At 40.4% G+C, this 21,321-nt stretch overlaps 2 protein-coding genes and 1 pseudogene across 6 annotated transcripts in view; 1 reads left to right on the top strand and 2 right to left on the bottom strand.

Annotated features, from left to right (window-relative positions):
• Positions 1–5,841: 5,841 nt before the first annotated feature.
• Positions 5,842–7,078, top strand: LOC119528198 (PC4 and SFRS1-interacting protein-like). Its single transcript, XM_037828848.1, has 2 exons — positions 5,842–6,839; positions 6,874–7,078. Exons 1-2 carry the CDS (start codon positions 5,842–5,844, stop codon positions 6,950–6,952), a joined length of 1,077 nt encoding a protein of 358 aa, XP_037684776.1. The 3' UTR covers positions 6,953–7,078.
• A 7,619-nt stretch (positions 7,079–14,697) lies between these two features.
• On the bottom strand, positions 14,698–15,492 carry LOC119526603 (annotated as a pseudogene).
• Positions 15,493–18,145: 2,653 nt separating this feature from the next.
• Positions 18,146–21,321, bottom strand: part of ENTPD3 (ectonucleoside triphosphate diphosphohydrolase 3) — a 34,378-nt gene continuing 31,202 nt past the window's right edge. For 2 of the 5 annotated variants that reach the window (XM_037828833.1, XM_037828837.1), the window contains exon 11: positions 19,502–20,795. In XM_037828833.1, coding sequence (XP_037684761.1) covers positions 20,559–20,795 — 237 coding nt within the window. In that variant the 3' untranslated portion in view covers positions 19,502–20,558. Of the gene's footprint in view, positions 18,458–19,501; positions 20,796–21,321 lie in introns of those variants that run through there. The other 3 variants (XM_037828839.1, XM_037828841.1, XM_037828842.1) reach the window with 3 other exon arrangements.

Below are 21,321 nucleotides of genomic sequence, written 5' to 3'. Positions count from 1 at the left end.
AAGTTACAGATGTCAGAAACCAGACAACCCAAGGAGGCCCACACAGAGGCCTTCCAGAAGGCCCTCCCTGCTCCTCTAATCATTGAGAGGAAGGGCAACACAAGGGGGACACCAGGAACCAAGATGGCATCCCAGGCCCGCTCTTTATTTCTCTCTGCCTGTTCCTGCAGGGCCACACCCCTCCTGGGCTACCCTCCCTTCTCCAACCAGGGAGAGAAAGGGTGAGCTGACATCTGCATATAAAACAAATGTGGGCGGTGGCCCTCTGTGGCCTGTTTTGTCTGGGACAAGTAGATTGGAAGGTGAGAATGGAAATTAATACCCTATGTTTTGGTGGTGTTCTGGTTTGCTAATGCTGCCTTTTTGCAAAATACCAGAAATGGATTGGCTTTTATAAAGGGGGTTTATTTGATTACAAAGTTACAGTCTTAAGGCCATTAAGTGTCCAAGGTAAGGCATCAATAATAGGGTACCTTCACTGTAGGATGGCTGATGGCATCCAAAAACCTCTGTTAGCTCTGAAGGCACCTGGCTGGCATCTGCTTGCTCCCAGGTTGTGTTTCAAAAGGTATTCTCCGAAATGTCAGAGTAAGCTTTCACTGGCCGTCTTTAAAATGTCTGCCTCAGGTGCAGCAGCGAACTCCTCCTCTCTGAGCTCTTATATAGTGTTTTAGTAAACTAATCAAGACCCACGCTGCTGAATGGGCGGGGCCACACCTCCATGGAAATTATCTAATCATAGTTATCACCTACAGTTTGGTGGGTCACATCTCCATGGAAACAACCTAATCCAAAGGTTCCAGCCTAATCAACACTAATACGTCTGCCCCCACAAGATTGCATCAAAGAACATGGCGTTTTGGGGGACATAATACATCCAAACTGGCACAGGTGGGTTCATGGACTATCTAAGCCAGGGGCAGGAAGGACAAAAGAATCTGGGGCAAGAGAGAAAGTCTACAGGCCACACTAAAACCCTCATAACACTTGAGCAGATAGTCCCAGAACACAGAGCCATGAGAATTTCCACAGCTTTTCACTGGGCCTTGAATCTGAAGGATCTCACCAGCTCTGCCATCCCGCAGGCTGCTGCTGGGATCGGCAAGAAGACTGGAAGATTTCTTGCACATGGGTTACTGTTATGATGACTTTTCCAGATTGCCCAATGGGGACCCTGCTACTGCTGAGACCAGGTGGAGAAAAGACTAGGTTCAGGCAGAGTACAAATGCGCATAGCTCTGAACTTTTAGGATTCTGTGTGAATGTCTGAAAAGTAGTTAAATGTGTTTTTGTGTGAGCATCACTGGTGTTGGGGAGTAGCAGTAGCTGGTGTGTGTGTGTGTATGTGTGTGTGTAGTAAGGGTGTCTGGGTGGTTTAGAGGGTATGGGGTATAGTGGAGGGGGAAGGATATCTGTGGTGTGTGGGAGGGTTATGGGTATATGTGATTGGAGTCTAGGAGGATAGTGGGGACTATGGTTGGTGGGTGGAGAATAGGTATGGCTTGTGACTGATGGTGTGTACACAAGGAGTTAGATGTATCTGTGGTGGGAGATGTCAGTGTGTCTCTGTGGTATGTGTAATGTTCCAAAGTGGAACTCAACTGAGTGAGAGTTGCTCTGTCTTTTCCTCTCCTCACCACCAGGACAGACAGCCAGAATTGGTTCTTTCTAATGACAACCTCCAAGACCAATGGCTTGTTATTGAATAGGATCCTAAACACTGACTTTTTCCCCCTCTTTGGTAAACAGAGAAAATGTGTTTATTTTGCATTATTGGACTATGAGGCTGGAAGCCAGAGATCAGCAAGCAAAGTCATGATCTTTGATGTTCTTCAACAGTAGGTTGAGTAATTTGGGACCCAAGGTGTAGTCAACTGACATGTGGCAAGTGTCTAAAATTGTGTCTGGGATAGAATAGGCCCTCAGTAAATACATTTTTAAAAACCTTTTATTTTAAAATAACTTCAGACTTACAGAAGAGTTTCAAAAATTATACAAAACCAATACCTAGAACTCCAACATACCTAGATACCCAAATTTACCAACTACTAGCAATTTGCCACATTTGTTATATCATTTATATCTGTCTATAATCTATTTTCTAAACATTTGAGAATAGGTTGCATACATAATGCTCCTTTATAACACAATACTTCCACGTAAATTTCCTGAAAACAAGGACACTCATGTAATTACCTTAAGTACAGCTATCACGTTCAAGAAATTTAACGCTGGTATAAAGCAGATAGTCCATATTCCAATTTTTTAAATTGTCCCAAATAATGCCCTTTTGGGCCTTTGTCTTCCATTATTAGTTCCAGTCCAGGATCATATATTACATTTAATTGTCATTGTCTCTTTAGTGCCTCCCCCTCCCCTTTTTAAATTGTGGTAACATAGTGTTTCAGTTTGCTAAAGCTTCCTGAGTGCAATATAACAGAAATGGGTCAGCTTTTACAATGGGGATTTATTAACTTACAATTTTACAGTTCTGAGTCCATGAAAATGTCCAAATTAAGGTATCAACAGGACAATACTTTCTTTGAAGAAAGGCCACCCGTATCTTGGACCCTCTGTCACATAGGAAGTCAAATGGCCAGCGTATGCTGGGCCCACCCTCCTGGTTTTCATTACTTTCAGCTTCTGGCTTCCATGGCTCTTTCCTGCAGCTTCCATGGGTGTTGCCTTGTGTCTCAGCTTCTCTAACACTCTCTGGGCTTTTTCTGTCTTTTATTCTCTCATAAGGGACTCCAGTAAAAGGATTAAGACCTGAATGAATAGGCTGGGTCACATCTCAATTGAAATAACCTAACCAAAAGGTACCATTCACGATAGGTCTGTACCCACAGGGATGAATTAAAAGAATATGGCCTTTTCTGGGGTATGTAACAGCTCCAAACTAACACACACACACACATATTTATAGCATAAAATTTCCCATCTCAACCACTCTCAAGCATACAATTCAGTGACATTAATCACATTCACAGTGTTGTGCTACCTGTAAATATTTTTGAGTGAATGAGTGGCCAAAACCTTAGAACATACTAAATGTCCCAAAAGGTGGCTGCTTAAATACTTAACTAAACTAGCTTGTACTGCCGCTGAAAAGAACCAGGCAAATCCATTTGGCTACCTAGCTAGCTACAGTGATACAGGATACTCTCCAGTTTAGGAATGGAAAGTTCCACCTGTGTTGAAATCTTACTAGCACCAAAAATAGATCCTTGCTGCAAAGAGCTTTCTGAGAAGCCTGCTGAGTAGGTTAAAGCTCCTATAATACCATGGAAACACCTCTCCCCAAAAAGAATGGCATTACAGTGAGGCCAGATGCTGGGTAATGCAGCTTAATGATCTTAACAGTAGATAAGGATGTGGAATAAGTGACAAAAGGGCATCTGAAGAGGAGCAATGCTGACATGGTGCCATCTGGAAGGGATAAATGGATTCATGTACTGATAAAATTACATAAAGCCTTGGGGACCCATCAGAGTCAAAAAAAATCCCATGCCACACTTCCTCTTTGAACTCTCTCTTGAGTTTCCTCTTCATACCTTTTGAAATTTGAAATCCTCTCTGTTCTGGTGTGCTAATGCTGCCACTTCGCAAAACACCAGAAATGGATTGGCTTTTATAAAGGGTTTATTTGGTTACTAAGTTACAGTCTTAAGGCCATAAAGTGTCCAAGTAAGGCATCAACAATAGGGTACCTTCACTGAATGATGGCTGATGGCATCTGGAAAACCTCTGTTAGCTGGGAAGGCATGTGGCTGGCATCTGCTCTGGAGTTCTGATTTCAAAATGGCTTTCTCCCAGGATGTTTCTCTCTAGGTGTCTGGGGGTCTTCTCTTAGCTTCTCTCAGGCAAACTCTGGACTAACGGAAGTCTACTTCCGACGGCCATCTTCAAAATATCTCAGCTGCAGCACCAAGCTCCTTCTGTCTGAGCTCTTATATAGGGCTCTAGTAAACTAATCAAGGCCCAGGCTGAATGGGTGGGGCCACAACTCCATGGAAATTATATAATCAGAGTTATCACCTACAATTGGGTGGGTCACATCTCCATGGAAACAACCTAATCCAAAGGTTCCAACCTAATCAAAACTAATTCATCTGCCCCCAAGATTGGATTAAAAGATCATGGCTTTTTCTGGGGGACATGATATATCCAAACTGATATACTCACCAAGGCAGCTGACCCAGATAGCCAATCAAGCCCCTAGTTCATTACATTTAGCCCAATATGAAACAAAAAGCCTTCCTGTCCTAAACCTAGCCCCATAAGATGGACAAACGTTTGACTAATCAATAGGAGTCAAGCTAACTTCTTTTTATGTCTATAAAAATCATTTGCCATCCATAAAAGCCTAAAGCTGCTTATGTTTTTGCAAGTGATCTGGCTTCCTTGCTTCAGCAAAACTTTGGTGTCCTGAATAAAATGCTGTGATCTGCATACTCGACTCGGGTCTTTCAGTGGTACTCATGTATTAGTTTATTCAGCAAATGTTGAATACCTACTATGTTCCAGGCATTATTCAAGGCATTGACACAGCAGTGAACAAACAGGCAAGTTTCTACCCTCATGGAGCTTGTATTCTACTGGGTGGATGCAGGAAATAAAGAAATACATAGTGTGTCAAATGATGGTAAATGCTACTAAGAAAAATAAAGCAGAGAGGAGGATGGGGCAGGTACTAGGGAGGTGGGGGAGTTTCTGTGGAGTGGGAGCAATAGCTGTTTTAAATAGGGAAGTAAGATAAGGCCTTACTGAGGTGATACTTGAATAGATACCTTTAGGAGGTGAGGGAGCAAACCATGAGGTAGCTGGGGTATATTCCAGACAGAGTGAACAGCAGGTGCAAAGTTTCCTTGGCACATGTGAGGAAGAGCAGTGAGAGCAGTGAGGCTGGAAAGGAGTGGCTGAGGGGCAGATAATATGAGATGAGTAGGCCAGAGTGTGTAGACTCTTGGAGGCCACCAGAAGGACTTGGACTTTTACTCTGAATGAAATGGGAGCCATTGGACACTTTGAGCAGAGGAGTGACATGATCTGACTTATGTTTTTAAAAGATTACACTGGATTTTGGTGTAAGACTATACTGTAGGAGGCAAAATTGAAGCTGGAGACAAGTCAGACAGATACTGCAATATGTAAAAAGGAAAGTGTTGGCCCTGAAAACTTGAGTTTTGTACACCTTTGTACCAGCAAACTTGAGTTTTGTACACCTTTGTACCAGCAGTAACACAGTCTTGGATGCCACTTTGGTGCTAATAAGCCAAGTTTTAGGAACCCAAGTTGTATCAGATCTTTATTATGGGAAGCAGTTCTAGGGACTCCAGCTTCTTTTAGCATAGATCCTGGGTCAATTTTTTTTTTAACTTTTTATTATAAAGAATTTCAACATACAAAAATAAAATAGTTTAATAAACTCCCATGTACCCATCACTATTCACCCAGGACCAATCTTGTCTCATTTCTACCTATCCACTTTTCCATCTTCTGTATTATTTAAAAACAAATCCCAGATATTTCACAAATAAATATTTTAATATATTTCTTGCCAGGATGACTCTTAAAAGAAATATAACCTCGAGCAGCGCGGCGGCGGCGGTCGTGATTCCGGGCGGTTGAGATACTCTGCGGCATCTGGTTGCGCAGGTGGCTTGCGTGGACGCGGGCGGAGGCGGCCGACCCGCAACAGCAGCCTCTAGTGCGCGCGGCCCCGGCAGGCGCGTCCGGCCGCCCGGAGGCCTCCTCCTCCTCCTCCTCCCGCATCCCCTCGCTTCCCGCACCGCCGCAGCTCCTTCCTGGCCTTGGGACCCGCGGCATCACCCTCGAAACATGACTCGCGATTTCAAGCCTGGAGACCTCATCTTCGCCAAGATGAAAGGTTATCCCCATTGGCCAGCTCGAGGAGATGAAGCTCCTGATGGAGCTGTAAAGCCACCCACAAACAAACTACCTATATTCTTTTTTGGAACTCATGAGACTGCTTTTTTAGGACCAAAGGACATATTTCCTTACTCTGAAAATAAGGAAAAGTACGGCAAGCCAAATAAACGAAAAGGTTTTAATGAAGGTTTATGGGAGGCAGATAACAATCCGAAAGTTAAATTTTCAAGTCAACAGGCCTCAACTAAACAATCAAATGTATCATCTGATGTTGAAGCTGAAGAAAAAGAAACCAGTGTTTCAAAGGAGGATACTGATCATGAAGAAAAAGCCAGTAACGAGGATGTGAGTAAAGCAATTGATGTAACTACTACGAAGGCTGCCCGAAGAGGGAGAAAGAGAAAGGCAGAAAAACAAGTAGAAACGGAGGAGTCAGGGGTAGTGACAACAGCAACAGCATCTGTTAATCTAAAAGTGAGCCCAAAAAGAGGACGACCTGCAGCTACAGAAGTCAAGATTCCAAAACCAAGAGGCAGACCCAAAATGGTAAAACAACCTTGTCCTTCAGAGAGTGACATGGTAACTGAAGAAGACAAAAGTAAGAAAAAGGGGCAAGAGGAGAAACAACCTAAAAAACAGCTTAAAAAGGATGAAGAAGGCCAGAAGGAAGAAGATAAGCCAAGAAAAGAGTCCGACAAAAAAGAGGGGAAGAAAGAAGTTGAATCAAAAAGGAAAAATTTAGCTAAAGCAGGGGTTACAACAACCTCTGATTCAGAAGAAGAAGGAGATGATCAAAAAGGTGAAAAGAAGAGAAAAGGTGGAAGAAACTTTCAGGCTGCTCATAGAAGGAATATGATGAAAAGCCAACATGAGAAAGAAGCAGCAGATAGAAAACACAAACAAGAGGAACAAACGGAAACTGAGCACCAAACAACATGTAATCTACAGTAATAAAAAATATATCTCATTTTGGGCTCAAAGCATTAATCCAGTTACTGAAAAGAGAATACAAGTGGAGCAAACAAGAGATGAAGATCTTGAGACAGACTCATTGGACTGAATTTTCCCCTTACCCCCCTTGATGGAAGAATGTTACAGATTCTAAATTGAGGACTTCAATATTAATGGCATTATTACTGTGTTTTGATTGTTAAAAATTCCTGTAAGGTGCACTACATAAAGGTCGGCCATCATTCCTGTTAGAGTTTTTTACCAAGCTTAAGTGAAGCTTTATGTCTTTGCAAGTTCTAACAAACTCAGATGAAGATGGTGGATGTACATTATCATTTCATTTAGAACATATAAATTCATTTTATTTTGAAGCTAGGTATTAAACTGGAATAGCTATCATACCTCTGAGAATGGGGCAGTTGTGCCCTTCTCTTGACATTCCTTTGTTGTTTAATTCTTTAGAATCTTGTTTTGTTTTTTTTTTTCAATCCTGAGAAGAGTAAACAGTAGACTTGTTAAGGAAAAAAATGAAACTTGTAACCAAAATTTTAAAATAAAGGTTTTTTTTTTTTTTAAAAAAAAAAGAAATATAACCTCTACTACACGTAAAATTAACAAAAATGCTGTAATATCTTCAAGTATTTGAGAAATAATAGCAGAGTCCTTGCCCCCTTGTCCTTATTTGCTGAGAGCCTATGGTTGGCCAGAAGCATGCCAGAAGGCATCTTCAGTTTTGGGACAGACAAAGATCTTAATTTTGTTAATAAATAACTACAGAATTGATGAGAACCAGCCACACACAGATACACAGACACACATAGACTGAGATGGGGAGAGAAAATATTTGTATGGCTAACCCTCATAACACTAACAGCCAACAACAGGCACTTTTTTAGGTGCTTTACAAATCATTTAATCCTTACAAAATCCCAAGATGTACAGGCAAGAAGATAGTCACAGGGAGGTTAAGTGATTTGTCCCCAATCACATGGCTAGTCAGTGGCATAATTCAGACCCAGAGCCCATGTTCTCAACCACCATGCATATTGTGTTCCTTAAAATAGGAAACTTGACTCAGGATGCATTGAGTTGTCCACCAGTCGTCTCGAACTTAAGTTCACTGGAGCTCTTAAATTTCAGCACCCCCACCCCCAATCTTACTCCCTTCACAGTCTTCCCTGGGTCTCTGGCAACTGCATCCTTCCAGTTGTTCAGGCCAGATAACCTTGGAGTCACCCCGACCCATCTCTTTCCCACCCCACATCCAATTAGACAGGAAATCTTCTTGGCTTTACCTTTAAAATATATTTACAGTCTGAAAACTTCTCCCCTCCTCCATTACTAACATGGCTCCTGGTTGGAGCCACTATTACCTCTCGTTTGAAAAACTGCAATAGCCTGTGTGATAGGCACCTCTAAAATGGCCCCCAATGATCCCCACCTCCTGGTATTCATGCCTTGCAGAATTACCTCCCCTTGAGAGATGGTTGGACCTAATGCATAGAATATGACAAGAGTTATGGGCTGTCACTTCTGAAATTAGATTATAAGACTGTGACCTCTCTCTTTCTCTTTTCTGCTATTTGCTTACTCGGAAGAAGCACGCTGCCATCCTGTGAGCTGCCCTATGGAGAGGTTCATGTGGCAAGGAAATGAAGGCCACTAACCAGTCAGGAACTGAGGTTCTCAGTCCAATAGGCTGCACAGAACTGCATCCTGCCAATGACTGCCCGGGTGAAGCTGGAAGCAGATCCTTCCCCAGTAGAGCCTCAAGATGACTGTAGTCCTAGCTGATATCTTCCTTGCAGACTGTGAGAGACCCTGAGTCCATGGAACCAGCTAAGCTCTGCCCAGATTCCTGGCCAACAGAAACTGTGAGATATAAAATGCTGTTGTTTGAACTCATTAAGTTTTGGGGAAATTTGTTATGTAGGAATCCAGCCTCCTAAATGGTCTCACTCTACTGTCTATTGTTAACAGAGCAACAGAAGGATCCTTTTAAAACCTAAGTCCAATCATGACACTTCAACTGCTCAGTATCCCCCTTGGCCAACAAGGCCTTTAACAATCTGACCCCTTGTCACTCTCTTTTCTTATCTCCTGTCTCTCTCTCCCCCTTGCTCATTTTCTCCAGCCACACTGGTCTCTCCCTGCTGTTCTTCAGGTGTGGCAAGTAAGCTCCTGCCTTAAAACCTGTGTACCGACTGTTCCCTCTTCCTAGAACACTTTCCCTCTGGACATCCTCCTGCCTCACTCCCTCATCTTCTTCAAGTCTTTGCTCATATGTCACCTTCTCAGTGAGACCTATCCTGGCCATCCTGCTTAAAGTTGCACCCTCTCCCTCAACCCAGCACTCTTGAATCTCCATTTGTCCATAGAGTCTACCATCGTCTAACACAAAATAATTCACTCCTTTATTACATTTATTATTTATCATCTGCCCCCCACTCTACCTCTGCTAAAATTTAAGCTCCAGGAAGGCAGAAAACTTTATTTTGTTCATTGATGTAACCCAGGTGCCTCAAACATTGCCTCATTCAGTTGAATGCCCTCGATCACTATTTGTTCAATAAATTAATTACATAATTCATTAACTGTGAAACTAAATCCTATATGAAAGGATTGAAGCACCTTGTTGAAAGAGCAGATAGAAGGTTCCAAGCTTTAACCTGTGGCTTGGGTAGAATCATCTTTGACATATGTGGAGCCAGAACCTGTGTCTTGCTCTTAGACATCTGGCCTGTGGGTAATTATTTTGCTATCCTACACCTTTGACCCATTTGTCTCAGCCCACCCATGATCTAGGCTGTAATCCTAAAGTTGAGTGAGAGATTCTACAATCCAAGGAAGGCATCTAGCCATGATTAAATACGTTAAACCATAAATGTAACATTATGCATTAAAAGCAGTTGATCTCTGAGTATTTTCATGAAAGTATCTTTAATGTTTAAGAAAATCTAAGATTCATTATGTAATTTCAAATCAAAATGTGTAATTGATTTCAGACTTTGAATTTTAAGTTGAAATGTTTTTGAGAATTTGCTTAGATTTGTAGACAACTTTAGAATGTTTAGAACTTGATTTACTACATTGTAAGTTTGATTTGATGTCTTTATATGTCTTTCTTTGGTATTTATCATAAAGGTTGGCTAGGTTTATAAGTCTGACATGCCAGGCATATGAAATGCTTGAAAAATTGAAATACATGACATTTATGAGGTAAATTTAAAATTTTCAGAAAACTTAATTAAGACTTTCAAGTGGTGCCATGTTTTTGGAAATTTAATTTCTTAGACTTGATTTAGTTGAAGATTAATCATAGAGCTAGCTAAAGTTGTTTCTAATTTATATAAAAATTACTAGATATAAAATAGAATAACAAGATTTATAAGTTGAAATCAAAGGTTTAAGAAAAATCTAGGTTTTTAAATGTAAAATTTATTTTTTAAAAGCAATACTATTTTAAGTTGAGGTGATTGTCAATAGTCCATTCTGTGCACAAAAGCCCTCCTCAGACATTTGGAAAGAAAAACCTCTACTAACAATTTTGAAAGAATGGATTTCAAGATACATTCACAGACTGGAGTTGAGAAGGGTCAGTACATTGAGAGCCCAGGAAACTTGAACAAAGACATGTGGGCTACACATGAATGTGAAGTTGATTGCATTCCATTCTGATCACCCGGCCCCATGAAATGGAGACCCAGAAAAGGCATCAGGAGGGCAAATAAAATGACTGAGGAGGGGAAGTTTGCACCAATTTGAACTATGAGTTATAGAAACTCTAAGTAACTGTGACCTGAACTGGTCAAACATTTATTTCCCTCTCTTATGGGCAGTTCTGGGCTGGCCTAGTACCTTGGCTCAAGGACCCAGTGCACTCCTTCTCCATCCCTAATGTCCATGAGGTGGCCCTTATTCTCACTACCCAAAGCCTATAGCTCCTGCCATTACACGAAGGCAGCAGGATAGAGAAGAAGGCAAAAGGTATCTGCCCACTGTCTTCTCAGGAGTCCAGGTAGGCACCTCAGGGAAACTTCTGCTTCCTTCCTGTTCCTCATCACCACACCTACCAGCAAACACTTCTGGGAAATGTAGTCTTTATTTCTCGGCTATGTGGCTTGCTAAAAATCAGACATTCTAGTGCTAGTACTATGGAAAAAAGCAAAAAAGAAACATTTAATATCACATCTGTGAATTTGGGCAGCAGTGAGCTGAGATTAGTTATCTTAAGACTTCCGTCTGGAATGGCAAAGTTAGGAGAGGTTGGACAGACAGCCATAAATACTCATTGAGTGTGTAGACGGCAAACATGGACTTCTTCCTCAAACACCACAGAACTCTAGCCAGGGGCTTATGTTCAAACCCAAGAAAGGACATTTAAAGGCAAATAAGAAGTGCTGTTTTAGACTCAGTATTAAAAAAACAGACACAAAAAGCCAAAACAAAACCCTGAAGAATGAGTTAGTATAAGAGGAGGTATGAAGGGAAAGTATAAATTTGGGGCCTAAACTTTTAAATAATTTTACCAAGGACATATTCTTAGAGATTATTGAGAAGAGGAACCATATAAGGTTGAAAAAACACTGTTTTGCTTATGCAGGAAACAGCCTCCATGTACAAAATCCTGGCCTGGAAGGTCTAGTCCACGTATTTCCCCTTTATTTTTTATTTTATTTTATTTTATTTTTTGCTTTTCTTCATGTTCTTTTTCTCTTGACTTCTTTTTTCAAAAATTCAGATTAAGCTTTTCCTTTTCTCATTTTTTAAAATTAATGTATGATTCCATGGAGTAAAATACATAGATTTTTTCCTTAAAGTTTTTATTTTGAAATAATTTCAAACTACAAGACAGTTGCAAAAAATAATATAAATCTCATACACACAACTCCAATATACCCCCCGCTGATACCTCAGATCCACCAATTTTAACATTTTGACACATTTGCTGAATCATTCTATCTATCTATCATCTACCTATCATCTATTAATCTGTCTGCCATCCTCATCTATCTGTCATGTACTCATCTGTCTATCTATTTATCTACTTTCCAAACATTTGAGAATAGATTGAATACATGGTGCTTCTTGAACACATAAAACTTCCATGTACATTTCCTAAGGATAAAGATATTCACTTATGTAATTACCTTAAGTACAGTTATCAAGTTTAAGAACTTTAACATTGATATAAAGCTTACAGTCTATATTCTAATTTTTTCACAAGTCCCAATAATATCCTTTTGGGGCTTTTCTCCTTCTTTATTAGATCCAATCCAGGATCATATACAGCATTTAATTGTCATTATGTTTAGTTTCTGAAGTTGGGGGAAGCAGCCACCCATTAGTGAAGACTCAGAGGAGTGAACTAGGGATTCTTTCTTAAATAGATTTAAATGAATCCTCTTTATATTATGTCCTCCAACCCAATTTCCATATGTACATGGTGCCATGAGTTTCTGAGCCTTCTGAGGATGCAGCTTTTTAAATTGAGCAATTCTGCTTTCTTGGGTCTGCTAAGTCAATTACCACGGGTCCATTAGCTTTAGCTTCCAAAATGTTGAAATGTCGCTGCTGTTTTGTTTTGTTTTGTTTTTTTCCTGTTCTCTTCATGCTTATAGATTTGTGCTGGTGGAATTGTGAGCAGTCATTTTAGAAAGCAGTCTGGCTCCCAGTGTTCCCCCCAGTGAACCTGCTCCTCCTGAAGTCTTCACATCATAGTTAATGCCGACCACCTTTTTCCAGTTGCTCAGGCCAAAAATTTTGGAATAATATTTGACTCCTCCCTTTTTCTTCCTCTCACTCCATATATCCATCAGTAAATCTGGTTGGCTCTATGTGCAGTATCTGACCATTACTCATAGTTTCACATACTACCCCTCTCATCCAAGCCTGGATTATTCTGACCACCTTCTAACTCATCTCCCTGAAGATAGAGAGTAAATCCATTAAAACAGAAGCAAGATGCCCCTCCTTTGTTCAAAATCCTCCAGTGGCAGCCCCTTGCATAGTCCACTCCCTGTTAATTCTCTGACTTCATCTTCTACTGCTCTTTCGGTTGTTCATTCAGCTCCGATCACATGGCCTCCTTGCCATACCTCAAGCATGCTTCTACCTTGGGGTTTTTGTATAAGCTGTTTCCTTACTTAGAATGCTCTTCAACCAGATATTCAAATGGCTGACCCCTTTACCTCAAGTCTTTTCAAATGTCATCTTATCAGAGGGGCAGGGCAAGATGGCGGAGTGGCGAAGTGTGGAATTTAATTACTCCTCTAGGGCAGCTGGTAAATAGCCAGGAACTGTCTGAACAACTGTTTGGGGGACTTCTGTGACTGGATACACATCGTACACCAGTCTGAAACATGTGGAATGTCTGAGATCACATCAAAGAACTTAATGAAAATGTTCAAAAATTGATTTTGTTGATGAATGCACAACTATATGATAGTACTAGGAACAACTGATTGTACACTGTGCATGATTGTAGGGTATGTGAATATATCTCAATAAAACTGAATTGGAAAAAAAGTCACCTTATCAGAAAAGACTTTGCTAACCTACTTGCATAAAAGAGTAATCCCCTTAATGAGTCATGAAAGTGCTAATGGTATAATGCTATGAAGTAAGAAAGATATAAAATTCTAAGTCCAGCATGATCGTAACAATGTAAAAATATGTAGGAAAAAAGATCCAGAAACAAATATATAAAATATAAAGCAGTGAGATTCTGTTTTTTAAAGTATATTTTAAAACTTTATTCAACTTCTAGCATCTTTATTTTTCCAGAACCTAGATACAGTTAACTCTCAAGTTTATTCAATATTGATATAACTACACAAAATTTAAATTCTGTATGCAACACATGGCCTTTATTATTGAACATGGCATTCTTATAATGTAGTTTATAAACATTACAAGTTACTCTTTGCTTGCAACTGACAAACCACTCCAGTGAGCTTTTAAAGTACTTGTATCAGCTTAAGTGATGATTCCTCCCGTTAGACACAGGTGGAAAAAAACACCTCAATTCCTTCCATAAAAAATTTGGTTAACCCTGAACTATCAAATTCTTATCTGATTTCAGCAGATGGAACACCAAAAAATAGATAATAGGAAACTCTAAGTCTTTTGCCTAAGCAATTCAGGGTTGACTTTTCAAAAGACACAGGTTTCTCATTAAACTTTGTTTTAATGGATCTCAAAATTCTGTGACAGATTTTTTATTAGGTTGTTTCTATTTAAAAAGTACTGATTTTGAAAACTAATAACTTAAAACTGCCACACAAAAGAAAAAATTGTCCACAAAACATTCCTTTCCTTCTGAAGGTAAATTTTACAATGTATTGTTATCATTAACCAGTCTTTTACTATAAAACTTAAATAGCCAATTGAGACAAACAGTTCTGAGACCATTCTTCCACCACCGAGTAAGACTAGTGTGGCAGATATAATGGATAATTTTCATTTAGCCTTCTGAGCCTTCTGGGAAGACTTAGTGACCTTGCCAGCTCCAGTAGCCTTCTCCACTGCCTGGATGACACCCTCAGCAACTGTCTCACATCACAAACAGGATATGCAGAGGAAGACAGAGAAGCTCTCACATGGCCTTTCCAGGACCCCTATCAACCATGGCAGCATCAACCAATTTCAAGAATTTGGGTCCATCTTCCAACTTCTTCCCACAGCAACAATCTATCTCCTTCACCTCAGCAAAGGTGCAAGCAATGTGAGCTGTGTGACAATCCAGCATGGCCTGGATGGTTCAGGATAATCACCTGAGCGGAGAAGCCAGCTGCTTCCATTGGTGGATCATTTTTTTGCTGCCATCAGACATGCTACCTCAGCAAACATCCTTTATAGACCCGTTCTTGTCATTGAAAACCACATTGTCCCAGGAAGAGCTTCGCTGAAAGCTTCATGGTGCGTTTCAGCAGACTTTAATCTCAGCTGTAATGTTGACTGGAGCAAAGGTGACCATCATCCCAGGTTTGAGAACATCAGTCTCTACTAGGCTCACAGGGATAGTACCAATACCACCAACTTTGTAGACATCCTGTAGGGGGAGACCCATGGGCTTGCCAGTTGGACAAGTAGATGGCAGGATATAATTCAGAGCTTCAAGCAGCGTGGTTCCACTAGCATCACCATCCTTAAGGGTGACTTTCCATCCCTTGACCTAAGGCAGGTTAGCACTTTTCTCCAGCATGCTGTCACCATTCCAACCAGGAATTGGCACAAATGCTATACTGGGTCAGAGTTATAGCCAGTTTTCTTAATGGAGGTGCTGACTTCCTTAATGATTTCCTCATATCTCTTCTGGCTGTAGGCTGACTCAGTGGAATCCATTTTGTTAACACCAATAATTAGTTGTTTCACACCCAGTCTGTGAGCCAGAAGGGCATGTTCATGGACTACCCATTCTTATAGATATCAGCTTAAAATTTACCAGCACCCTTAGCAACAAGCACCTGAGCTGTGCCTGTAATCAAGTTTTTTATAAAGTCTCTGTGTCCTGGGTCATCAGTGATGGTCACGTTAACACATGCCAGTCTCAGATTTCCACAGGGAGATATCAACGGTGATATCAGGCTCATGCTCAGCTTTCAGTTTATCCAAGACCTAGGTCTACTTGAAGGAGCCCTTTCCCATCTCAGCAGCTCCCATCTCAATTTTTTTTGATGGTTCTTTTGTCAATTGCCCCACAATTTCAGATCAGGTAGCCAGTTGTAGTGGACTTCCCGAAATCTACATGTCTAATGATGATAATGTTGACATGAGTCTTTTCCTTTCCCATTTTGGCTTAAGATTTAGTGATGATTTTCATGATACCTGTGTTCTGGCAGCAAACCTGTTGTGAAAAACCTAAAAGTTTTTCTTGTAGAAAATTGTGAACACACACAGAACAGTTCCCAGTTATTTAATCAAATAGTAATCCATGTGTTGCTGTGAAGGTCTTGTGTAGATGTGACTAAAGCCAATAATTAGTTGATTTTAAGTAAGGGAGATTATCCTACATAACCTGGGTAGGCCTGATGCAATCAGTTGAAAGGCCTTCAGAGCAGAGCTGAGGCTTGGTTGAAGAAGAAGAAATTCTACCTGTGGACTGCAGCTTCAGCTCCTGCCTGAGAGTTCCAACCCGCCCTTCCTGACTCCCTGCACTACAGATTTCAGGCTTGCCTAGCCTGCTCCCATAATCCGGTAAGATAATTCTTTGTAATAAATCTCAATATAAATCTTCTGCTGGTTCTGTTTGTGTGACTAAACCATGACTGATACACTGGACATATAATTTCATCTGGAAATAGTTCAGCAAGTATCTAAACGATAAAGAGTCTTTAAAAACAAAACAAAACACAACAATCCACCCTACCATTGTCTTACCCACACAAAAATTAACAGTAATTCCTTGATATAATCAAATAGTCAGATGTTCAGATTTTATATTAAAGCATTTTTAGTTTATTTTTTTCAGCATCTTTTATTAAACCTGGGAAGAATATTCTCCACGGCTCCAGCAGAGGGCCTTCATGTCTCATGTTTTCCAAGAGAAAATAAGTTTATCTTACTGTCTTACTACCTCAGTCACTTAGCGCAGTATTCGCACATAGTAGACTTTCAGTAAATGTAAGATGAGTGAATGAATGAATGAATGAATGAATAAGTAAAAGAAATACTTTTTTTAAACTGATTTATTGCATTTATTGGCTATACTCTGCCAGACAATAGCTAAACACTATACTTATCTTTTCTTATAACTATCCCATGAGGTGGGTATTATCCCCATTTTATGTATGAGGAAATCAAGGCTCAAAGAGGTTAAAAGTCTTTGTGAAGATCACAAAGGTAGCAAAGGTGGCATATTTTTGACTTAGCCAAGATCTGTAATTTTATTAAGTGTCATATGACACATACAGAAAGGGCATAAGTGGTTGGAAAAAGGGAATACCTATCACTACTCCCTAGTTGTAGAGCATCACTGTCACCCCAAAAGCCCCATCCGTCCCTTTCCAAACACAGGTCCTAGCTACCCCCAAACTTAGGGTAATCATTTCCTTGCCTTTCTTTACAGTTTTACCTTCTATATTTAGTTTTGCCTGTTTTTAACGTCATATAAATGGGATTATACTATATATATATGTTATGATTTGCTTTATACACTCAACATTATGTTCATAAAAGCCATGCATATCAAGCATGTATCTGTAGTTCCCTTGTTCTCGTTGCTGTTTGGTATTTTCTAGTACAGTTATATCACTATTTATTCATCCTTATCCATCCATTTTACTACTGACTGGCATCTCATTTGCTGCTAAGAACATCATTACACATGTATTCTGGTGTTCATAAGAACACATATCTCTCAGGTTTGTATCTTGGACTGGAATTACCAGGTCATTTGGTATGTGTATCTTCAACTTTATTAGACAAACTGGATTGTCCTTTTTCTCCTTTATTTGTAGGAGTACTTTATATAATTTGAAAACTAGTTCTTTATCAGTTATATGTGTTTTAGACACTTTTTTCCATTCTGTGGCATGTCTTTTCACTCTTCTTGTGATGTTTTTGAGAAATAGAAGTTCTTAATGTAATTAAACATAAATTTTTCTCTTATGGTTAATTTTCTCCAATATTCTCTTCTAAAACATTTATAAATTTATCTTTCTTTCACAAATAGGTCTTTAACCTATCTAAAATTGATTTCTGAAAATAGTGTAAGGAAGGGGTCCAATTTCATTTTTTTCCCAGTGAATGTCCAGTTGCCCCACATCTTTACCCCACTGCTCTGAAGTGACACCACTGTCATAAATCAGGTGTCTGTAAATGAGTGATAATGTTGGACTACAAAATTCTGAAGTCACACTCCTAACTACCACATAATACCACCTTACTAGGTGAAAGGCAATATGATGTAATGGGAGGACCAGGGGCTTCAAGTTAACCATGCTAGAATCTCAACTCCCAATCCCTGTGTCCGCAAACACTTATTAGTAGGTGGTGTTGGCAAATTATTTTACCTGTTGTAAAATATTGCATGGTTATTGCATGGTTATTATAAGGAACAGACACATCTATGATACCTGATCACTTTTATCTTCCACATATATTTCAAATGCAATTACCTGGGGGGTGGGGGTTGGACCCTTGATGCTTGGGGTTCTGTAGTTATATTGGTTTTCTATTGCTGCATAACAAATTACCACAAATATATCAGCTTAAAACAACATTCATTTATTGGGTCACCGTTCTGAAGGTCAGAAATCCAAGTGAGCTCAACTGGGTGCTCTGCTTAGGGTCTCACGAGATCAAAATTAAAGTGCCTACTAGGTTGGGCTCTTATTTAGAGGTTTTGGAGAAAAATGCACTTCCAATTTCATCCAGGTTGTTGGCAGAATTTAGTTCCTTACAGTTGTAGGACTCAGGTCCCCATTTTCTTGCTACCTGCCATCTGGGGATTGCTCTCAGCAACTAGAGCCACTCTCATCTGCATGACCCCCTCCATCTTCAAGCCAGCAATGGGACACTGAATCCTTCTCATGCTTCAGATTCCTCCGATTTCCTCTTCTGGAGAAAATGTTCTGCCTTTAAAGAGGTCATGTGATGAGATTAGGCCTACCTGTATAATTTTTTAAAGTCAGCTGATTAGTAAACTTAATTACATCTGCAAATCCCTTTTGCCATGTAACAGCAAAATCATGAAAATAACACCAGGATGGCTCATGGGAACCATCTTAGAATTCTGTCTACCACAGTAGTACTAGATATATTTCTTGAACTGCAGATTTCAAGACGATCCATCTGATAATAATTCTTTGCTGTATGCCACAAAACCTAAAATACTTCATTTTATTCCAAGTCCCCAAATGGAATAGAATAATTGACTAGGACTTGTCTTTGTGGAGCTTTTGCTCTCTTTTTTCTTGCAGACTCAGTGATTTGAATGGTATTTTTACCTGATACCTGTATAGATTATTGCCCACCCTGCAACCATTTATGGAAACATCATTCTACAAATGAGTCACATATCTACCACAGGCGTAGCACTTATCCAAGTCCAAGATCACACTGGCATGGCATTAGGCACACAGTAGATGTTTCTTAGATGTCTGTTTATTGAATGAATGGAAATGAATGGCAGGCTTTGCCCTGGAGTAGCGTACAGTCTATTTTAGAAACAAGCCATATAAACAAAGATAAATAATATAAGAATTCATGTGAATTATAAAAAGTGATCCTGGAGGTAGATAAGTGCATCTGTGTGTGTGTGTGTGTGTGTGTGTGTGTGTGTGTGTGTGTGTGTGTATGTAATGAGAAAGAAGATATAGAGCCTGAATTGGACTATTAGAAATATGCATCATTTGGATGGGTGGGAGGATGACCTGCAGCCTAGGTAGGGAGGACCATGTGAGCAAGGGGGCAGTTTGGGATACAGAGCAGAATCAAGAAATGAGGGGCAGGTTATGACTATACCAGAGGCTTTGAATGTCAAAAAAGTAAAGGAATGTTGATTCAATTATCACCAAAGGTTTATCAAAGGGAAAGCACTTTGAATGAAGGTGAAATTAAAGCATGATTTTCTTAATTAAAAAAATTCCTCTCATAAATAATACCTTGAATCCTTAAAAGAAAGAGTATTATATGCAAGTTAACATACACACTGTAAGTCAGAATAAAATGAGTCTTTTATTCCATATATGGATACTGTCACAAACAGCAATCTGAAATAATGTTAAGTTTTAGTTTGTAATCAGTGCACTTGCTGGAGTTCTTTCCCATCCCACTTTGGTGATCAGTGTTCCTGCAGCTTTTTCTTTCCCCAGTCATGACCAGTGGCTGCTATGCAGAAAGGCCTTCAATTTGGGAAAGTAACTGGTAAGGATGTCTTATGAAGGCATAAAGTATACCTGTAGGAATGGTAGACCGTACTAGTAATGGAAAGGCAGCCCTAAGCAAAAGCCTAGCAAAGGAAATATGATCTGATGCCATAACCTTGCTAGGACTAAATGTGTTTTATTGGAGGGCATAGCAATGTGATGGGAAGATGAGGATAATGATACACACATTGCTATCTAGTGATCAGAGCCTTGTGTGGGGGTTCCACTTCAGGAATATCCTGCGGTTTTCTGGGAGACTTTCTGTGTGTCTCTGTGCTTCAGGTTTTATCTGCATAATAGAGGTCTGGCACTGCCCTTGGGATAAAGGAGTCCCCAGGTACTACATTTTACAGATCTGAGGAAGATTAATGTTTATGGGACTGCTCAAGGAAGACCTTTTTACGGACCAATGGGAGGAAGCCATATACAGTGAGACATCTGACTGGGTCAAATGGTCTTAACGGATATCCACCAGTTTCCAAACTGGAGGGATGCTGAAGGAGGAAAAATGGAAAACTGAACCATGAGGTCAATTCATCATCATCAAACTGTCATATCCTCTGGAGAGGCTTGGAATAAAGAGCCTGACCTTGGAAGCCTGTCTCCCCTATGTTCCCCAGTAGATGAGCAGGTGGGTGGTGGAGTCTCTGGAGGAGCAATGTGCACAGAAGATCTGAGGGCTCCCCCAAGGGGCGCTTTGCCAGAAATCAATAACTGAGAGGCATATGCTCTGGGCATTAACTTCAGTTGTGTTTCCTGAAGGCAGCCATTTTTCTTGCATTGCCTGGTGCCACCCACCCTGGCTCGAGACAGCCCTCGGGCTCCAGAAGTTGCTTCACAGGTTCACTCAGAATCCACTGTGTGGTCAAATGCATGCTGGGAGCTCCTATGTATCCTGGAAACTGTGCACAAGTACACAAGAAACGCCAGACACAGCAAGGCCACCCCTGCGAAGAAGGAGAGGATGCCGACAAAGACACGTGGCTGCATGGGCAGGTGGATCAGGGGACTTTCAGCTGGGATCTGGTTGGTCAGGCTGAGCATGTAACCAAGAGACCAGGCAATGCTGCTATTCCCCACCTGTGGAGCAGAGCAGACAGCTCAGTTCTCAGGGCAGGGCACAGGGCAGGGATTACATACCTGGGCGCACCACTGTCACCCTCATGAAACCCCCACAGGAAACCATGACCTAAGGAGGTCAAAGGACTCACCCAAGTTCAGACACTGCAGAGACTGGGCTAGAACCCAGGTCAGGTGACAAAGATTCAAGAGCCCAATCTTCAGCACTTCAGAGAAAACAGTCAAAAGAACTGATCCTCACAACCTCGTCACAGGCAAGTGTGAAGAAGGCGTAGTTAGTAACAGTGAAAGTTTTTCTATTGTCCAAGAGTACAATAGAGTACAGTTTCTTTGTGACAAAAGAAAGAGGGTAGTGAGTGGTTTATTAAACCCAGGGCCTGTTCTAAGAACAGGGGATCAGTCCAAATGGGAAACAGACTTTGACAATTTCTTCTGGTAGTTCCTTATAGTTGTATAAATGTTTAAAATTTTCAGTCTCCTTAGTGAATTGAACTCTATCATTATGTTATAACCCCCTATATCTCAA

The sequence above is a fragment of the Choloepus didactylus genome, chromosome 1, assembly GCF_015220235.1.
Source record: "Choloepus didactylus isolate mChoDid1 chromosome 1, mChoDid1.pri, whole genome shotgun sequence".
Lineage (NCBI taxonomy): Eukaryota > Metazoa > Chordata > Mammalia > Pilosa > Megalonychidae > Choloepus > Choloepus didactylus.
This window is presented reverse-complemented; position numbering and strand designations above follow the sequence as displayed.

What these genes read in the sequence shown, in the direction of transcription:
- LOC119528198 (XM_037828848.1), top strand. Translation starts at nt 5,842, where the DNA reads ATGACTCGCGATTTCAAGCCTGGAGACCTCATCTTCGCCAAGATGAAA. An exon ending in CAAACAACATGTAATCTACA is followed by an intron (nt 6,840 to 6,873) that starts GTAATAAAAAAT and finishes TTGGGCTCAAAG; the next exon opens with CATTAATCCAGTTACTGAAA.